This window comes from Athene noctua, chromosome Z (genome assembly GCF_965140245.1).
Source record: "Athene noctua chromosome Z, bAthNoc1.hap1.1, whole genome shotgun sequence".
Classification (NCBI taxonomy): Eukaryota; Metazoa; Chordata; class Aves; order Strigiformes; family Strigidae; genus Athene; species Athene noctua.
Window position 1 is genome coordinate 43,469,656 of NC_134077.1, and position 20,088 is coordinate 43,489,743.

The window sequence follows — 20,088 nt, forward strand, 5'->3', positions numbered from 1 at the left end:
CAGATTGCTTATTACACTGTTGTATTAAATTTCTTCTTATTTTAACCAGGGGTTTATGCCTCACTTCCAGCCTGACCAGCTGAGGGTGGGGGAGGGACGGCAACGTGGTCTCTGGTCCCGGCAGGGCTTAAACCAACACAGCCTTTTTGGTGCACCAATGTGGGGCACAAGAGGGCTGAAATAAGAATCAAAAAGGGACAGACCCTGACCAGAGTGTGTTAGAGCAATCTGTTAGATGTAATTTTTTCTGTTTGTATTTGTTTGATAAGAAAATGTTTGCAATGCTGGCCCACTTGCTTGCGTCTTGGGCTGGATTAATCCTTACATCCAGTGTATGATCGCAGTGGTGGTGTTTGTTATCAGTGGAAAATGTATAAAGGGTCTCTTTTTGCTGTACTGGCTATTGACTGCTTATAATGCCTTTGTATCGCTGTTTGTGGGGGCGGGCCGGTACCTGTTTGCTGCCTGGGCTTTTGTTAGGGGTCTCACCCCCTCTATGGGCGAGCCAGGGGAAGACATCCTCTCGGTTTTGGAGAGTTTCGGTTATCCTTGGAGCCTGCAGGCCAGTGTGATTGCGGCACAATGCTTTCTGAATGCCTGCCTGATTTTGGTTTTGGCCATGCGGCATTTCTCTAACAATAGCAGTGCCCGGAAACCTGCCCCGAGGTCAGATAATAGTGAGTGGCAAGGGGTGTGGGAAAAGATGGGCAAAGGCCTGAGTCAGTGGTCACCTCCAATGCTTTGGAATTTCACTCCCGAACAAATGCAGAGCCCTGAGAAGCTGATGGAGTGCCTAGAAAGGGTGTGTTACCAAACTGCCAAAACCAAGGAGACACAAATCGCTGCAATGTGTTGGGGACTTGCCCATGCCTGCCGTGTCCTCTTTAATACCACCCACTGCCCTTAAGGGGAAGAAAAGGCTACAGAACCAGAGAGTGGACTTACTGGTACAGTATCTGGGCCAGGGGGACAGGCAGAGCCAGTATCAGTCACCTCCACCAGCACAGCAGCTGAGCCAGAGCCAGCCAGTGCCAGTATCAGTCACCCCAATATAGAAAATAAAATATACCAGAAAGTCAGTTCGCAAAGTTGGGGATGGGGATGAGCCAGGCCCAGCACGGGAACAGGAGGAAGGGCCAGAGGTGATCGTCCGATCTCTATCCCCAACTGAGCTGCGAGATATGCGGAGAAATTTCGGCCGCCTGGCAGGCGAGCAGATTTGCACCTGGCTGCTCTGATGCTGGGACAATGGAGCCAGTGCTTTTGAGATGGAGGGGAGAGAGGCCAAGCAGCTGGGATCTTTGGCCAAGGATGCTGGCACTGATAGGGAAATAGGGAAACAGACTCAAACCCTCAGCCTTTGGAGGCTACTCCTGCTCAGTGTAAGGGAGAGGTATCCCTGCAAGGATGATATCCTATGTCAGCTAGGCAAACGGACCAAAGTTGAGAAGGTAATTTAGAATCTCAGGGAACTGGCTGTGTTTGATATGATCTCTGGTGATCTGAATGATGAGCAGTCACCCATGGACCCAGATCAGGCCCCTTGCACACACCTGATGTGGTGAAAGTTCCTGAAGAGAGCACCAGAAGGACACTCAAAAGCATTGGCAATAGTGTCCTGGTGGACAGACACCCACACTCTAACAGTGGATGGAGTGGTTGGCAAGCTCCGGCAATATGAGGGAAATCTCCCTTCATCTCAACAGTCCGGGGTCTCAGCTGTGGAGGAACTGTCTCAGAGGGTCCAGAAAGTGGAAGAGGACATGTCCTACACTCCACCTGCACAGGCTGATGTCTCAGCCATTAGAAGTAAATGTTTCCCCACCCAAGAGAAAGTCAGCAGAAGATACACACCACGAGGCACCCTGTGGTTTTTCCTCTGCGACCATGGAGAAAACATGAGAAGGTGGGATGGACAGCCCACTGCTGCCCTAGCTGCACAAGTAGAGCAGCTGAAAGGGAAGGCCATCATGAAAGGGGAGTCCTCCAAGAAAAGTGCAGCTCGTGTCCAGTTGGAAATCCACCAGACAGAATAAAATGGCCAACGTTATGTCTGACCCTCTTGAGGGGACCAGTAAATCATTCTTGCAAGAAGTGAGTGATGATGAGCAGGATTAGAGGGGCCCTGCCTCCAGCCAGGTGGAGGAAAGGGATAATCAGATTTACTGGACAGTGTGGATCCGATGGCCTGGCACGTCAGACCCACAAGAGTATAAGGCTTTGGTGGACACTGGCGTTCAGTGCACCCTGATGACATCGAGCTACAGTGGGGTTGAATCCATCTGCATCTCCGGAGTGACAGGGGGATCCCAACAGCTGACCCTATTGGAAGCTGAAGTGAGCCTGACTGGGAAGGACTGGCATAAGCACCCCATTGTGACTGGCCCAGATGCCCCGTGCATCCTGGGCATAGACTGTCTCAGGAGAGGGTACTTCAGAGACCCAAAAGGGTGCCGGTGGGCTTTTGGTGTAGCTGCCCTGGAGGAGGTTGAACAGTTGACCACCTTACCCGGCCTCTCAGAGGATCCCTCAGTGGTGGGGCGGCTTAAGGTTGAGGAGCAGCGAGTGCCGATTGCTACCAGGACGGTGCACCGGCGGCAGTACCGCACCAACCGAGATTCTCTGGTCCCCATCCATCAGCTGATCCGCCAACTAGAAAGCCAGAAGGTGATCAGCAAAACTCACTCACCCTTCAACAGCCCTATATGGCCAGTGAGAAAGCCTAATGGAGAATGGAGGCTAACTTTGGACTACCGTGGCCTGAATGAAGTTACGCCAGCAATGAGGGCTGCAGTGCCGGACATGCTCGAGCTCCAGTATGTACTGGAGTCGAAGGCAGCCAAGTGGTACGCCACGATTGACATTGCTAACGCGTTCTTCTCCATTCCGATAGCGCCAGAGTGCAGGCCACAGTTTGCGTTCACTTGGAGAGGCATCCAGTACACCTGGAATCGATTGCCCCAGGGGTGGAACCACAGCTCCACCATTTGCCATGGACTGGTCCATACTGCACTGGAGAAAGGTGGGGCTCCAGAACACCTGCAGTACATTGGTGACATCATTATATGGGGGGACACAGCCGAGGAAGTCTTTGAGAAAGGGAAGAAGATAATTGAAATCCTCCTGAAGGCCAGCTTTGCCATTAAGCAAAAGAAAGTTAAGGGGCCTGCAAGGGAAATTCAATTCCTAGGAATAAAATGGCAAGATGGGCCCCGCCACATCCCAATGGAGGTGATAAACAAGATAACAGCCATGGCCCCACCAACCTCTAAAAAGGAGACTCAGTCTTTCCTGGGCGCTGTGGGGTTCTGGAGGATGCGCATCCCAAACTACAGCCTGATTGTGAGCCTTCTCTACCACATAACCCGTAAGAAGAACGATTTTGAATGGGGCCCTGAGCAACAACAATCCTTTGAACAAATTAATCGGAGATTGCCCAAGCAGTAGCCCTCGGGCCAGTCCGGGAAGGGCAGGAGGTTAAGAACATGCTCTACACCACAGCCGGGGAGAATGGCCCTACCTGGAGCCTCTGGCAGAGAGCACCTGGGGAGACCCGAGGCCAACCTCTAGGCTTTTGGAGCCGGGGATACAAAGGCTCTGAAGCTAATTATACACCGACTGAGAAGGAGATACTGGCAGTGTATGAAGGAGTTCGGGCTGCCTCAGAAGTGGATGGCACTGAAACACAGCTCCTCCTGGCACCCTGACTGCTGGTGCTGGGGTGGATGTTCAGAGGAAAGGCCTCCTCCAACATCGTGCAACAGATGCCACGTGGAGTAAATGGTTTGCATTGATAACACAACGGGCTCGAATAGGGAACCCCAGCTGCCCAGGGATACTAGAGGAGACCAGGAGGTGACACGTGCTAAGGAGGCCCCACCATATAACGAGCTGCCGGATAAGGAGAAGTGATATGCCCTGTTCACTGATGGGTCTTGTTGCATTGTGGGAAAACATCGAGGATGGAAGGCTGCTGTGTGGACTCCCACACGACAGGTCACTGAAGCTGCTGAAGGACAGGGTCAATCGAGCCAGTTGGCAGAGGTGAAAGCCGTCCAGCTTGCTTTGAATATTGCTGAGCAGGAAAAGTGGCCGAGGCTCTATCTGTACACTTGACTCGTGGGCAGATGGCAAATACCCCGTGGAAATGGCTGCAGCAGTGGAAACAGAGCAACTGGCAACATAAGGGTAAAACGGTCTGGGCTGCTGAAGTATGACAGGACATTGGAGCCCATGTGGAAAACCTCATTGTGAAGGTGCGCCATGTGGATGCCCATGTACCCAAGAGTCGGGCCACTGACGAGCATCGACACAACCAGCAGGCAGACCAAGCTGCTAAGATTAGAGTGGCTCAGGTGGACTTGGACTGGCAGCGCAAAGGTGAACTGTTCATAGCCCGGTGGGCCCATGAGACCTTGGGCCACCAAGGTAGAGATGCAACATACAGGTGGGCTCGAGATCGAGGAGTGACCTCACCATTGACACCATTGCAGAGATCATCCACGGATGGGAGACGTGTTCTGCAATCAAACATGCCAAGCGGGTGAAGCCCCAGAGAAATGGAGAGCAATGGCTGAAATATAGATATGGAGAGGCCTGGCAGATCGACTACATCACACTGCCACAGACCCGCCACAGGAAGCGCCACGTACTCGCAATGGTGGAAGTAACCACTGGATGGCTGGAAACTTACCCAGTGCCCCACGCCACCACCCAGAACACCATCCTGGGCCTTGAAACCCAAGTCCTGTGGTGACACGGCACCCCAGAGAGAATTGAGTCAGACAACAGAACCCACTGCCGAAACAACCTCATAAATGCCTGGGCAGAAGAACACTGCATCGAGTGGGTCTACCATATCCCCTACCACGCACCAGCCTCTGGGAAGATCGAGCACTACAAGGGACTGTTAAAAACCACATTGAAAGCACTGGGAGGTGGGACCTTCAAAGACTGGGACAGGCATCTAGCAAAGGCCACCTGGCTAGTCAACACAAGAGGGTCTGCCAGTCGAGCTGGCCCGGCTCAGTCGAAACCTCCACGTGCTGTAGATGGGGATAAAGTCCCTGTGGTGCGCATGAGGAATATATTGGGAAAAATGGTCTGGTTTAGTCCTGCGCCAGGCAAAGGTAAAGACAAACCCATCCACGGGATTGCTTTTGCCCAGGGACCTGGGTGTACCTGGTGGGTGATGCAGGACAATGGAGAGGTCCGATGCGTACCACAGGGGGACTTGATTCTGGGTGAGAACATGCCGTGAATTATGCTGTGCCTTTGTTAAGTACAGCTGTGTTATTGTTAACTGCTAAATGGCAGCTGGACATGGCGCAGATGGTATAGAATAAAGGGGTGGATTATGCCCTGGTTCAGCTAGGATAGGGTTAATTTTCCCCAGCAGAGAGGTGGAAGGGATCTCCAGCTGGGTTATTCATGCCATGCTGATGTCAGGTCCGGGCACACAGGAGCGCGGGAACTGCTTTCTTTGTGGCTTTGGTTGCAGGGAGCACAGGGCTGGCTGTGTCCATTGTGGTATCTCTCTGTATATCTTTTGTCTTGTTTACTGTTATTGCTGTTTATTGTTGTTATTATTGTTACTGTTGTTGTTCAGATTGTTTGTTACACTGTTGTATTAAATTTCTTCTTATCTCAACCCGGGGTTTGTGCCCTACTTGTGTCCGAGGGTGGGGGAGGGACAACGGCAATGTGGTCTCCGGTCCCGCCAGGGCTTAAACCAACACAGGAAAGTATGCAAACTCTTTTATAATGAAGTTGTACCGATACTTTATATACACAAGAACAATGTTGCTGTGAATAGCTGGATAGCTCAGTTATTCTAGTTTATGCTTTTATTACAACAGGTTGCAGCTCTCCAGGAGGAGAAGAGCAGCTTGCTTGCAGAGAATCAGATTTTGATGGAACGTTTAAATCAATCTGATTCTATTGAAGATCCGAACAGCCCTGCAGGTCGTAGGCACTTGCAGCTGCAGACACAACTAGAACAACTCCAAGAGGAAACATTCAGGTAGAAAGGCTGCGCTTCGTTAGATTGTTTGTAGCTGGCAACAGACATGACTTACATACTTCTGGTTCTGCTGGCAATTATGAATTAGTGTAATGGATGGTATAACCACAGTAGTGAAGGTTTTTACAGTAGGTAATTTCTTAATGCTGAAATGCTCTGTGAAGTTATTTTGACTTGTTTGTATGCAGTTATTGCACCCACATTTTTCAAAATCAGTGTGAATGAGAAGTAGCATGCTTTCCTCTATGTAAATTATTCAGATTGTCTTTTTAAGGTGTAGAAATTCCTAGCTGTAGGTTTGCTATGGACTGTAGTATCATACAGCAAAAGTATGTCCTCCTCTGCGTTTTACACTTCCTCTTTCTAAGCCTCTTTATGGCATGTTCAGATGCACCCTCTCCCTTCAGTTTCTTGAAAAATACTCAGTTTCTCTTTCACAGCAACCAGTGCCTGGTTGTCTTCTTTCTATACACCTACCATGTAAAGGAATAATATAGTTATGTCTCTCTAATGTTCCCTTTTATCTCTTCTTATTCATCTCCGTGCTCTGGAATAATTTCTATCTGAGTCTGTTATCAGCTGCAGTTTGAACAGGTTTTCTCCCCATATGCAATATCTGCACTGCCTGTTACTGTGATTTTAGGTTCTGAAGGTCTTTCTAAACCATTTTCACATGTGAGATTCATGAGACTCAACCTCCTTTACCTCCTTCCCCTGCCTTCTTAGGATGTGGTTTCTAATGACAATTTGTGTGTGTTCCTTCTTCAGCTCTACCTGGCCAACCAGCACATATATATAGCTTAACTGATGCCAAGTGTGGTACAACAGTTTTTCTCCCTGTCTTGACTCTTTATGTCCTTTGACAGTTCTGGTCTATCATGATCCAAATCTTTGTTATATATGCTTTAGATTACCTACTGAGTATCTTGTCTCCATTCTTGTAGATTCTTTCTGGACTCCTTGAATTAATGAATGGAATAGTTGGGTTTTTTGGGGTTTTTTTTGATGGCCACACCTCCTTTTCTGGATTGTTTTTATTTTCGTTTCAGATCAAAATCACAATAGGACCTCATGTTCCAGGTTGTGTCTTCTTTCATTCATTCAAAATGCTTTGGCAAAGTTTCTCTTAGTTATTCCCATTTTTCACAGCCAGGTTAACACAGCTTTGTCTGTGTATGTTTTATGTAAGTAGATCACTCCAGAAGCTTTGGTCTGAGTTTTTACATGCTAACTGGATAACTAAATGGTTGACTTGGTTCTTCAGAGGTACTGGGCAGGCACGGGTTCTTTATAAGTAAGTAAATAAATAATAAATAAAGCCACTTTGGTAGGAGCTCTACAGCACATTGAACATCTGACAGTCGGGTCAATATTGTTGAAGATGTGTAGGAGTTGAACAGCTGAACAAAATCTTAGGATAAAGATGTCATGTGCAATCTCCATACACCCCAAGATGAAAGAAGGTGGAAATTTCTGCTTGAGTTTCCACTGCGAAAAATTAATATGACAGAAAAATCTCAGGATTTGTCTTTCTGAGAACATACATTACCTTGTGATCTTCCAAATGGGTAGACTGATGTCAGATTGGGAGTATTAGAAAAGTCTGCTTCTACATTTTTTAAATAAGCACATTGAGCTGCTGTTTTCCTTCACTGCACCAGAAGGCCATTTCATATGTTTTCAGAGAGGATGATGATGAGGAAAGGTGGCTCAAGCTGAGAAATTATTTTCTGTTTTACTTCATTTCTACAGATTAGAAGCTGCCAAAGATGACTATCGAATACGCTGTGAAGAACTAGAAAAGGAAATTGCTGAATTAAGACAACAAACAGAGGAGCTTACTACATTGGCGGAGGAGGCTCAGTCTTTGAAGGATGAGATAGATGTACTCAGGTAAACTCTGTTCTAATGGAGAGAACTTTTAAACTATTAACTTTTAATCCATATAATTCATGTACTTAGTCTCCAATAGCTTTTGTTTTAATAATTTTAATTAAATGCAAACACTTTCTCAATGCCAAGGTTTTTTTGGATCCTCCAGTTAAGTACACAAACCACCACACAATTCTGCTTAAGTAAATTAGTTATTTATTATGTACCTAATCAATAACTATTAATAAACTCAGCAACCCTACACCATCTTATGGTCATAACAAGTCACTGGTCTCTTGAGTATTCTCTACTCACCTTCATCATGACTTGAGCATCTGTTCTTATCCGGGAACTAGACTCTTCCCTGGGCTTGTGTTATTTGGACTTTGGGCAGCACTTTTGATTCATCATATAATGCTAATATTTGCCACTGAATTTTAGCACCCAAAGTTGTCGTGATTTGATGGTGCAAGGCATTTACAGGGTGGGGCAGCCCATCTTACTATGGAACATAATCGTTTAGTAGTGGTGTCTTACTGCTGTGGGTTATTCAGAACCAGTTATCCACTACCCACCTATATCACTCTTCCAGCAAGTCTAGCAAGGCTTATTTTAATACTGCCTTTTCCAGTTCACCAGCAGCTTTCTACCAGAGCTATCTATCTTTACCTCCACTGTCATTAATATAAGGAATGAGCCCATCAGGCTACATAATTCCATAAACTATGTGTGTAGACAGCATGGATTCAAAGAGCAATTCTGTGCCCCAGAGAGATGCTCTGCATTTCACTGGGGATTAAAGACATTTGACCAGTGTCCCATAAATTAACCATCAATTCAATGGGGGATTCTCCAGATTTGACAGGATATTGAGTCTGTAAGTCTGTTGGTTCTAAAATGAAACTGGGGATAGTAATGATAGCAGGGGGTGGAGGTGGGTGTGAGGGCTATTGCTGTCATGGCAGTATACCAGGTGGATTGAAAAACTTCTTGAAATGTTATGAATGAAGCTTGGTGTTTTGGTTTTTTTCAGAAGGGATCGGGCTCAAAGCTGTTATGGTACTTCTCTGTCATCAAGTGTATGCTGCTCAGGAGAGATCTTTGTGGGTTTATTCCTGGCTATCATTAAAACAAATTGAAGGGCAGAAAATTTTATTCTTTATCCTTGTAAAATGCAGGACTGAGGATCAATTTAGAATTGAGAGGAAATGGGTAGGAGTGAAGGTCCTTTAACTATTATTTTAAGACTGGAAGCAGATAAGAAGGCGGTATTAGGAAGAGTGATAGTGTCTAAAAGTACCTCCATCAGCAGCCCTTTGTGTTGACAAATAGTTATGGGAGGGAAGCAAACAAAAATAAAAACATTAGTAATAGGAGGATATGATTGCTTTCTTGTTCCCCCCACGCTGTCTCAGAATGTCTTCTGCATTAAGGCAAAATACTGAGGAAGCTTCAGGACATTTCATTTTGTAGTTTTCAGAGTACAAATTTGATACAAATCTGTCCCTCCAGGCATTCTTCTGATAAAGTAGCCAAGTTAGAAAGCCAGGTAGAGTCATACAAAAAGAAACTGGAAGACCTGGGTGATTTGCGACGACAAGTAAAACTCTTAGAAGAAAAGAATACAATGTATATGCAAAATACAGTGAGTCTGGAAGAAGAACTGAGGAAGGCCAACGCAGCACGCAGTCAGCTGGAGACATATAAGAGACAGGTGAGAACAGATATCATCAATTCAACAGTTCTCTGTATTATTCAACACTTTGTAACATGACTAATATCTCTAAGTAAAAAAGAAATTATGAACAAACAGCTCCTTGTGTTTAGGAGACTTCCATGTTTTGTAGGTACTACCTTTGTCCTCCTTTCCTGCAATTCTTGCCATTATTTCAATTTTACGTTAGTTTGCCAGTAAACAGTATTTTTTACTTCTAAAAAAACAAGAGATGTTTTTTTCTCCAAGTATGCCTAATTCATTTTCAGTAGTGGGGGCTGAATTAGAGCCTTTTTTTTTTTCAAAAAAAGTATCCACTTTTCACTTAAAAAATTCCAGCAGTGAGGAACACACCACAGCTGTGGTAAAGTCTTCTTGTGATTAAGAAAGCCCATTCTCTTAAGGTTCTAGTTTGTCTGATATGTCTGAATTTGTCCAGTTATGAAGAGAGAAGGATGCGTATCATTTCTGTTGTTTATATGCACCCAGCAGAGTACTAAATGTGTCACCAGTACATTCTGTGGAGCAAGAGACATCTGTTTGTCCTCCTCCTTATCTAAGTGTCATGTGATCCTGTTTCTGTAAAGATGGAAGATGTGTTTAGTCTTCTCTCTGCTTCTATGCTACATTGACGTGACATTATTCTGGGATTCCTGTTACAGGGCTAGACAGAGCATGGTTAGTTAAAGTAGTAGTGCCTACTCTGTAGTGCTGTCTGCTCATAAGCTTGAGTAGTCATGCACAAGAGTCCCTTTATGTCAGCTTACAGCAGAATAAAAATACAGAAAAACCCACTAACATTGCAAGCCCAGGAGCAATGTGTGTCCCTTAGACTTGAGAGCTTTTCCCTGCACCTGGCCATCTTAGTTATTATAACAACTAGCTTCAGCCTCTGTGGGCTAATTGTAGATACAGTCCAAATGATGCCACCAGGAAAAAAAAAACAACCTTGGACAAGATAAATACTGAAATAACAGACAATCAAAGCAAAAAGTAAACGTGGAAAGAAATGGCCTTTCACAAATGAGTTCTATCATGTTTACTGACAACAAATATGTCAGTCCATTGAACAGATGAGCATGTGATGTAGTTGTGTAACCTCGATGGCTGCATCTGATCGTTCTTATTTCACCAACTACAAGGATTTTGGAAGAAGTCTCATCATGTGTGCTGCAAAAGTACTCCTCCTTTTCTTCATCATTCCCTGTGTTTTATGGGTAGGATTTAATGTTTGAGGAGCTATTGATTTGTACAAAAGTACAAAGTTCTGCTGGCTGAGACTGGAATAAACCTTAGGTATCTTGTGACAGATGTGAGTTTTCTTCACCTAACCACAGTACCTCAAAATGAACACTGTGTGTTTGCTTTCAGTGTCTGTAAGGCTGAGCTTCTTTTGAGACCTGCCTGTGAATCATGAGCTGTCACAAAATTAGTTTCTGGGAATCCTAAATTTTGCTGTAAGAATTGAGCCAGGTACAAGGATTCTGATGTTATGTCACTGCTGAGCACTGGTGTGTTGTGTCTTGTCTGGTGTATGAAGAATTCAACTCCCCTCATGATGATGCCATCAGAGGAATTATTTCTTTGGCTTAGCTATGTGCTGTGCAGATGAAAGTCCTTGGTTGAAAGTCCTGTAGTGATTTGTAAGGAAATCGCATCTTTACCCCACCCACCAGTTTCTGTGAGATGAGGTTAGTGGTGGTGTCTTGTGCTGAGAGATGTAGTAGCATTTATTTATTTAAGAGTTTTTGTTCACTTTTCTGAAAGCAAGCACAAGCATTTCCTAAGAAACTTTTTATTGCAGCATGAAGAATTAAAACATGAAAATTCCAGGATTAGTTTTTGTAATTTTAATTCAGCCCCTTTGTGCATGTGCATTATGATATATTTTTAATAGTATGTCTTGCTTTTCTTTGCTGCAAGATTCCTTCTTTACTCATTCCACATGTCAGATAATGCTCAGTAAATGTGATGGCAGTTCATTTTTTTAATCCTTCTGCATTGTCATGTAGCTGTATATCTTTCTATACACTCCCAAATCCTGATTCAAGACAGTTTATTTCCTGCTGTGTTTTTCTACATACCATTACCATAGCATGAGTGATTACAAACATTAATGCCTTTGTTTCCATTTGAAGCGAAAGTACACTTATTTTGCAAGTGGGGACACAATCACAGGATAAGGCTTGCTTGTGTTTTTTATACCTGCAGTTATTCTGATAGTCTGTGACGGATGTCACATCTGAGAAATGAAATATTTTCATATCTAACATTTTTAAAAATCTGATAATCTCAGAAATGGCAGGCTTCTGCTTTTTTTGCAGCTTTTCATTTAAGAACAACAGCAAAGTCCTTCTCTAAGACTTAAGACCATGCAGATTTTTAGGCCTGTTAGTTATTTTGCTATAGCTAGACACATTGAAAAGAAAAGGTAATTAGAACCACTAGGCAGTGTTAATGTAGGTATGGCTACTGCTTTGTTTCACAATTTACGTTAATCACTTTATCTGTAATCTAAAAGCCATAAAAAAGCTTTCTTATTAATTGTTTCAGAAGAAGCTGTATTTCTTTAGCTGGGTCTTCATTCAAGTTTTGTGTTTGCAGGTCAATCTCCATTCAGCTTACTTGCTTCCATGCTCTCTGCATTATGAGCTTTATTGATGTTCTGGGAATAAGCCTTTGCTAGTAAAGCCCGAGAGTTTTGAAAAGGCAAGATTTCACTGATTTGCCGCCTGTCCACTGATCATTTCTGCTCAACTTTCAGATTTCTGTTCATTTAATTTAAAAAACTCTTTACGGATCTGTAGTTGAAAGTATACATGCGACTTTGTTAGCAGTGTTTCCTTCTGAAGTAAAGAGAACTGTTTATGACCCTTTGGCTGAATCTTCTTATTAATCTAATAAAAATTATTAGGAAAGTCTCAGGTTAAGAAACATTACTTGACTGCATAAACTGGTGGTTGAAGTAGTATGTCCTATAGATAACTATTTCACTTGTTTACAACATGAGTCATGATGCATGGTAATTGGCTACTTTGTCTTTTGTATTTTGTTTTAATACTGATATTTGCAGACAAATTATTGATTCTTGTTCTCACAGGCAGTTGAACTACAAAACAGGTTATCTGAAGAATCCAAGAAAGCTGATAAATTAGATTATGAATGCAAACGACTGAAAGAAAAAGTAGACAGCCTCCAAAAAGAAAAAGATGTAAGTGCCAAGGTGGTATTATTTTGGTAGTAGCAATAGCAACTTTGTGTCATTTATAACACAGAGATATGGTAATTGTAGTTAGCCATTTATAGCAAACTTTTAAAATTAGGAAGGTTTTTTTCACATAAAATTTTCTAATGTTTGTGTAAAAGTTCCTTTTTAAACCTAAGAACTGTACAGCATGGAATAAAGTGACTGTACAAAAAAAATATGTAACCCATTTTTAAGAGGAAAAGCCTTCATGTTTGGGATCTGAAGTTGTTTCTTGACTTTACCATAAGAAGACTGATAAAGACTCAGAGTAATTGTAATGTATTCTGAAAAACTATTTAAAGTAGAGTTTCTGCAGTATCATCCTAGAACTAAACTCCTGTTGTGTTTTTTCTAAAGTATTCTTTGAGGTACCATCAGCACACTTCTCTTTGTGGAGTCATGACTGCTGCAGCTAGAGGCTTAGGAGTCGTGTAGAGATATGTGTCCTTTGTGGCGATCTTGCCTTTTATGACAGCTCCTTGTTGATCTGTCTTGCACTGCCAACACGGAACATACAGGATGGATACCAGTCTTTTCCCTTCCTCTCTGTCATTTGCTGCAAGTGATTCTGCGATTAATTGCTCTGCCCTCTCTTGCCAAGTATGATCCTTCAGACTTCTCTTGTGTACTCTTGTTTATCACCAGCTTATTTTGGCTTGTTTCTTAGGAAGTTAAGCAGGTGCCTCAATCTACCTCAAACTAAGACCAGCACTTTGAGTTAGCAATTTCTTAGGCTTATTTTAAATCCATCTATCCATCAGTCAGAATCTCTGTAGGCTTTTCCCTCAATATTTCCTGTCCAATTCCTTCTAAGCTTTCCAGCCCTTGAACTTGAGTAGCAATTGAACTGAAAGTTTTCAGTTATTTTCAGTTCATAGGTCTTTGATTTTTGTATTTTATTAAATTTTCAAACTATTGTGGACACTTGTCCTTGATATCACTTCCATGTACCCTTCAGTTCAGATTGGAATGCTCATAGTACCTGTGTTTGTACAGTGCTTTGGCTTTCTTTCCTGCTCTTTATTTAAAGTTTGGTTTTCCAGTTTTGTTATGTTTGACAATGATAAGGTTGTGTCTGTGGCTTACTCATTGCTTGGTGGACCGTTTCATCTTGCACAAAGGATCTGAATTGCAGGCCATTGTCATATAGTTTCTGTTTTGTCCCCTGGCAAGTATAATTTTTAGGGGCAGATGTTGTTTTTCAACAAATTCTTTTGAATGAATATGCACCTGTGAGAAGTAGGTTACAGCTGAAGTCTCTTAACATTTGAATTAGTGATTCACTACCTCTGTTAGTCTTCCTGTTCCTTGTTGTCACATGTGTATCAGTATGGTTGCCCACCACAGGTCACAAGCTATGTAGTGGTATCTGATCAGTTATATTTTGGAAATGGTTACTGAAGTTGACTTTGTCTCTATGTTCTGGCACATTGTGGTAGTGTGTTTGATATATTCAGCTATGTGGCTTGGAATATTACCTCTGTGGTATGTTGTGTGATAAGTACCTTGATGAGTTTACTTTGTCTGCAGTGTACAAATGAAGCCCTAGAGTGAACCCTTTCAATTCATTAAAATATTCTTGCATTTGATTAATCAGCTTGGTGTTTTCTGACTGATGATAGCAGACTGCAGAATCCTTGCTTTCAGCAGCTGAATTTGAGTAGTCCTCTGTGTGGCTCTTCTTCTGTAGTATTTATGATAAAACCAGTGTTTTCACCTGTGGCGCTTGTGAAATGACTTCCAGCGCTAACAGAATGGACATATTCAGGTTGTTCTGACAGTTGCACCAGAGTCTGCCTTGCAGGATTCAGAAATGCAGCAGAAGCCTGTCACACCTCACTAAAATGTTCTTTGCCAAAGTGATTCAAAGTTCTGGATCCATTTGGGCTGAAAGTAAAATATATCTGAATCAGACTGTTAACAGGATGAAATGTAAGGAGCTGTCAGCTGTCACAACTCCATACCTACACAGAACTGAGGCGTCTTAGTAATACTGGACATACTTGATTTTGGAGCAAACTGCAACTTGGATCTTTGCATAGTTGCCATTTGCTCCTTTCGTTTTTGAATCTTGGCAACCTTCTGGACAAAAGCTTGATGCCATCTGCAGATTCTCATTTTTTGTCAAAAGGGGACTTATGCCAAATTGGCACATTATTTGCCTGATACTGCTGAAGAGCCCATCTGTCTAGATCCCAACATGGTTCAGTTCTGTTCTTCAGTTCTCTTTGGACTGAGCCTCAAGCAACGAGTTTTCTACAACAGCTAAGATACTGGTGAATGGCAAAGCCAGCTGATAAATGAGAGGAAGGGGATATGGAAATGCTGCACACACTTTCACTGTTGAAAGACAAAAAAACCCTAAGTTAATGCTGTTTGTTTGTTACGCTGACTATCTACTCACCTGCTTTTTATTTCACTCCTGGCTAAATCTTGGTTTCTTGGTGAGAGAAAAGTCTATGGTCTCTTAATTCACTTCCCTTTCCCTTGGAATCAGCCCTGATGAGGGAGAAAGGAGCATTGGCTGAGTGGCCCCAGTGGATGCTCTTTGCCTGGTACTAGAACTTTGTGTCACTAATATCTTGATTTTGTAAGCTTATACCCTGATATTTTTATTCCCACAAGTGTAATACAGAGCAGTAACCCTTCTCAAAAAACCCACTGTTCATGTGGAATATGTAGTATTTATGTTTATTCTATTATCAAATAGTCTGAGATGCCTTAATGTGAAAATAATCTCTAAAGTTGCATTAAATTCTTTTTAAAGTGTTGAAGGCTCTGCCTTTTGCCAGCTTGTGTACTGTTAAAGATAGATTTGTAGTACCAAGACTGATACTCATTCTCTTTCTGATTTTTCAGAGATTAAGAACAGAAAGGGATTCTTTGAAAGAAACTATTGAAGAGCTTAGATGTGTACAAGCTCAGGAGGGTCAACTCACCACTACAGGTAAAGAACAAATAAGGAGATTAAATGCATCTTTTCTGAAGTTTACAGGAGTTCTCTGGAGATGATTGGATGTGCTTTTGTTTAGCACAGAATAAATTTAAGATCCTCTAAGGTCAACAGAGAAAAGCCGCTTCAGCTATTCATAACTTTGTAAGCATCAAACGTTATTTCAGTCAATCAGAAATTTTAGACTCCTCCCCAGTGTGATATTTTTATAATGTATTTCTGATTTTTGTGTAGTTACATAATTTTCTTTAGAGATGTTTAGTTTTTATCGTGTGTGATGTTTCATGTGTTGCAATTTATTCCTATGTGTAGTGTTGCACAACTAATGAACAGAAAATACACGACAAAATTACTTCATCAGAATGGATAATTATTCTCCAGATGAAATTGTGCTTGTCTGTCTGTCATGCTGTAGCCTGAATTTGTGTCATTTTCTACTGTCTAGCACTACTCTAAAACTGTAATCTTCCAGAACTGTGTTTACTTCTGGTCTTTTAAAGAAAGTTATTAGTCTGATTGCTATTTTTTTTTTTTTACTTTTCCAAACCCAGGATTGATGCCTCTGGGAAGACAAGAGCCTTCAGACAGTTTAGCAGCAGAAATCGTTACTCCTGAAATAAAGTAAGCTAATGTGTTCTTTGTTTTACTAATCTTTACAATGTATGCATAGATGATCAGTTAGTTTTCATCTAATTTTAACATAAAAATTTGCATTCAAATTCAGAATTAATACATTAAAATACCGTAAAACAGGCCATTTGAGCAAGAAGAGCATTTATCCTATTATTTTAAATTCATACGGAATCATTGCAATGAAGATATTATGAGTGTGTGCATTAACAGATTAACTGATTTCCTCTTCTCTCCAAATTTGAGGACCCTTCATGAGCAAATGAAAATAAATATTTGATGCAGTCTAGTGCTTTAAATCTTGAATTAAGTCTTGCTGGTCTGCAGCCACAAAAGGTATTTCAAGGGAGTCTGTGATGAAGGAAAGGTTGAGAATCCCTGGTCTAGAGAACAAGTCCTGTGAGGAACATCTGATGGAACTGGGGTTATTCAGTCTGGAGAAAAGGAGGATGAGGAAAGACCGTATCACTCCCTATAACTACCTGAAAGGATGTCGGTCTCTTTTCCCAAGTAATGAGTGATAAGATGAGAGGAAATGGCCTCAGGGGAGGTTTAGATTGGAAATTAAGACAAGTTTATTCACAAAAAGGATTATCAAGCATTGGAGCAGGCTGCCCAGGAAAGTGGTTGAATCACCATCCCTGGAGGTATATAAAAGACATGTAGATGTGGTGTGTAGGGACATGGTTTAGTGGTACATGTGGTAGTGTTAGGTTTACAGTTGGACTTTATGATCTTAAGGGTTTTTTCCAACCTAAATGATTCTATGAAAACAGACCAAGAGGGTAGAAGTGACTAGCCCAGGTTCATGCAGTAGCTCAGTGATTACAGCCTCCCTTAACACTTGGCATCAAGCTGTACGTTCTCTACATTCTGCCTATAAATCTGTCCAGCTGTACTCTGAGATCTAATAGAGGCGTTTGGGCAACTTCCTTGTGTTGTGCTTTCTACAATTACAACTCCTTTAATCAGGTTTGTATTTGGGAGTTTGAAGACATGATTGTCTCAGCTGTCTTCCTTAAATATGTAAAGATGATATTTACATTATATTTACACCTCCAGTCGTAAACTGTTTATAGAGATTGGCATACGTTTTTCTACAAAATTGTTTTCTATGTGTTTAGGGAGAAACTCATTCGCCTTCAGCATGAGAACAAGATGTTAAAGCTGAACCAAGAAGGTTCTGACAATGAAAAGATTGCCTTGTTGCAGAGCCTTCTTGATGATGCAAACTTACGGAAGAATGAATTGGAGACAGAAAACAGGTAAGAAGCTTTGTTCTCTGTTTCGATTGGTTTTCTAACAATGCCATATACTTTTGACTGTACTGTGTGCAATACTGGCCTCCCCAGTACAAGAACAGCATGGACTTACTGGAGTCAGTCCAGTGAAAGGCCACAAGGATGTGACTACAGGACTGCAGCATCTTTCATATAAGGAGAGTCTGAGGGATAGAGACTGGAAAAGAGAAGGCTTAGGGTGGATCTTATCAATGTTTATAAATATTTGTTGGGGGGTCTAAAGGAAAGGGACCTAGATTTTTCTCAGTGAAGCCTATTAACAAAGCAAGAGGCAGTGGGCAGAAATTAAAACACATTAAATTACATCTAAATGTAAGAACATGCTTCCTTTTACTGGGAGGGTTGCTGAACACTGCAGTAGGTTACCCAGAGAGGTTGTCTTCGACCTTGGAGATATTTAAAACCCAACAGGACATATTTGTGGACAACCTGCTCTAGCTGACCCTGCTTGATTAAGCCAATGAACATACAGGCATCCATGGGACCAGACAGTGTGCGTATGAGCATGGTAAGATAGCTGGCTGATATTGTTGTGAGGCTGCTCTTTATTTAAGCCTTGAATTTGCTCTCTAATCTTCCCCTTTGATTGGGGGACGTTCCTGAAGCCTGGGAAAAGTTAGACGTTTTCTGGAGAACTACAGAGATTAGTCAACCACAGCTCATTTTCTGGGAATTTCACAAAGCAAGTGCATCTGGAATCTGTTTCCAGCCGCATGAGGGACAAGAAAGTAATTGGAAAAGGCCAGCCTGACTTTATTCTGGACTGAATACGAGTGTAATGGTTAGACTGAATTAGTGAACAGTGAAGTGAGTGGAAAATGATCCTTCACCTCTCGTCAGTACTTATCCCATCTGGATAGCATATACTTTTGGATTCCCCAGTACCAAAAAGACATGATTGTATGGGAGAGCAGCAGAATACTGATAAGGTGAGGGATGCTGAATCATGTGATATGTGGGATAAGACTGAGAACTGAGTTTGTTCAGGCGAAAGATATGGTGGCATAGAGGAGATAATACTGTTATCTGCATCTACTTGATGGAAAGGTGTCAAGAAGGCAGAGCTGGACTCTTCTCAGGGATTGACAGTAGAAGGACAAGAGGCAACAGATGCAGTATGGAATATGAGTCTGAGCTCTGTAAGAGAGGCCCAAAGAGATTGTCAGACCTCCATCCTTAAAGGTGTTCAAAGCTGGACTGGATGTGGTTCCCAGTAATCTGCTGTAAGTGCACCTGCTTTAAGGAAGAAGTTGGATTTATATAACCTCTGGAGATCCTTTCCAACCTATAGATTTATAGGATTCTGTGACTATGTAAAAGCAGTAGCTCTCACATAGTAAAACTGACTGTTAGAAACTCTTGTTTCATGTATATAGAAACGATTTCTTATTACACGCATTTATGTTGTCCTGGAAGAGTATCCGAACGTTCTGGATGACTACAGGCTATAATCTCTGAAATGGCTGTATGCTCTAACTACAGTATTGCATCTCTTGTGCAGATGACCTGAAAACATTGGACACTAAGAATCTCAGGCTTCCTCTTGAATTTGTTTAGTTTTTTATGAAAAACAAAATACTATCTCTTTCCTAGATTGGTAAATCAGAGACTTCTAGAAGTGCAGTCCCAGGTTGAAGAACTACAAAAATCTTTGCAGGATCAAGGTTCAAAAGCTGAAGATGTAAGTAGAAATGTACATCAAACTTACATTCAAGTAGTTACCATTTTCGAAACTTTCACATTTTTGACAAAAAAATAAAATATGCAAGTGGAGATTTCTGGTAGTTTTCACATTTACTTGTATTGTCTTATCACTCAGTTGTGCTTCTCTAAATAGGTTGTAAGATACAGTAAGACATTTGTCTAGGAAAGAAAACCATCTTATGTAGAGAAGGTATTAAATATGTTTTATTTCATTAATTGTGTCTGTTCCAATAGTAAACTTAGCATTAAAATTATTTAATTAGAATAGAGTTTTGCAGAGAATTAAGTAAATGTTAATTCTCCATGTTTTAATAAAGTATCTGAAGTTATTTTTGGCTTAGTTTCTTTAATGAAAGTTAAGGCCTTTCCTTACAGTGGAAACTCTAATTGTGGATGTAAATGTATCTTTTAATGCAAGAAGCCATGCAGGCCAGAACGGGGGGGGGGAGGGGATCAAATAATTAGGCCCTCCCACATAATGCAGCATTTTCTGTTTATGTATATGGACTTAACTTTATTTTTAATGTAAGAATACACATTGTGGCAGAGTTAGTGTGAAAAACAACTTTCAGTCTTCCACTCAAAAATTGTGTTTGCGAGAGAAGAAGCTCTAGAACTTTCTTGAAAGCAATGATTTGCTGGACT

At 42.0% G+C, this 20,088-nt stretch overlaps 1 protein-coding gene across 2 annotated transcripts in view; it reads left to right on the plus strand.

The window, feature by feature from the left end:
* HOOK3 (hook microtubule tethering protein 3) overlaps positions 1 to 20,088 on the plus strand; it is a 94,209-nt gene that overhangs the window by 51,038 nt on the left and 23,083 nt on the right. For both annotated transcript variants that reach the window (XM_074931840.1, XM_074931841.1), the window contains exons 9-16: positions 5,859 to 6,022; positions 7,775 to 7,915; positions 9,407 to 9,608; positions 12,709 to 12,819; positions 15,715 to 15,802; positions 16,360 to 16,429; positions 17,563 to 17,703; positions 19,333 to 19,420. In XM_074931840.1, coding sequence (XP_074787941.1) covers positions 5,859 to 6,022; positions 7,775 to 7,915; positions 9,407 to 9,608; positions 12,709 to 12,819; positions 15,715 to 15,802; positions 16,360 to 16,429; positions 17,563 to 17,703; positions 19,333 to 19,420 — 1,005 coding nt within the window. The remainder of the gene's footprint in view (positions 1 to 5,858; positions 6,023 to 7,774; positions 7,916 to 9,406; positions 9,609 to 12,708; positions 12,820 to 15,714; positions 15,803 to 16,359; positions 16,430 to 17,562; positions 17,704 to 19,332; positions 19,421 to 20,088) is intronic.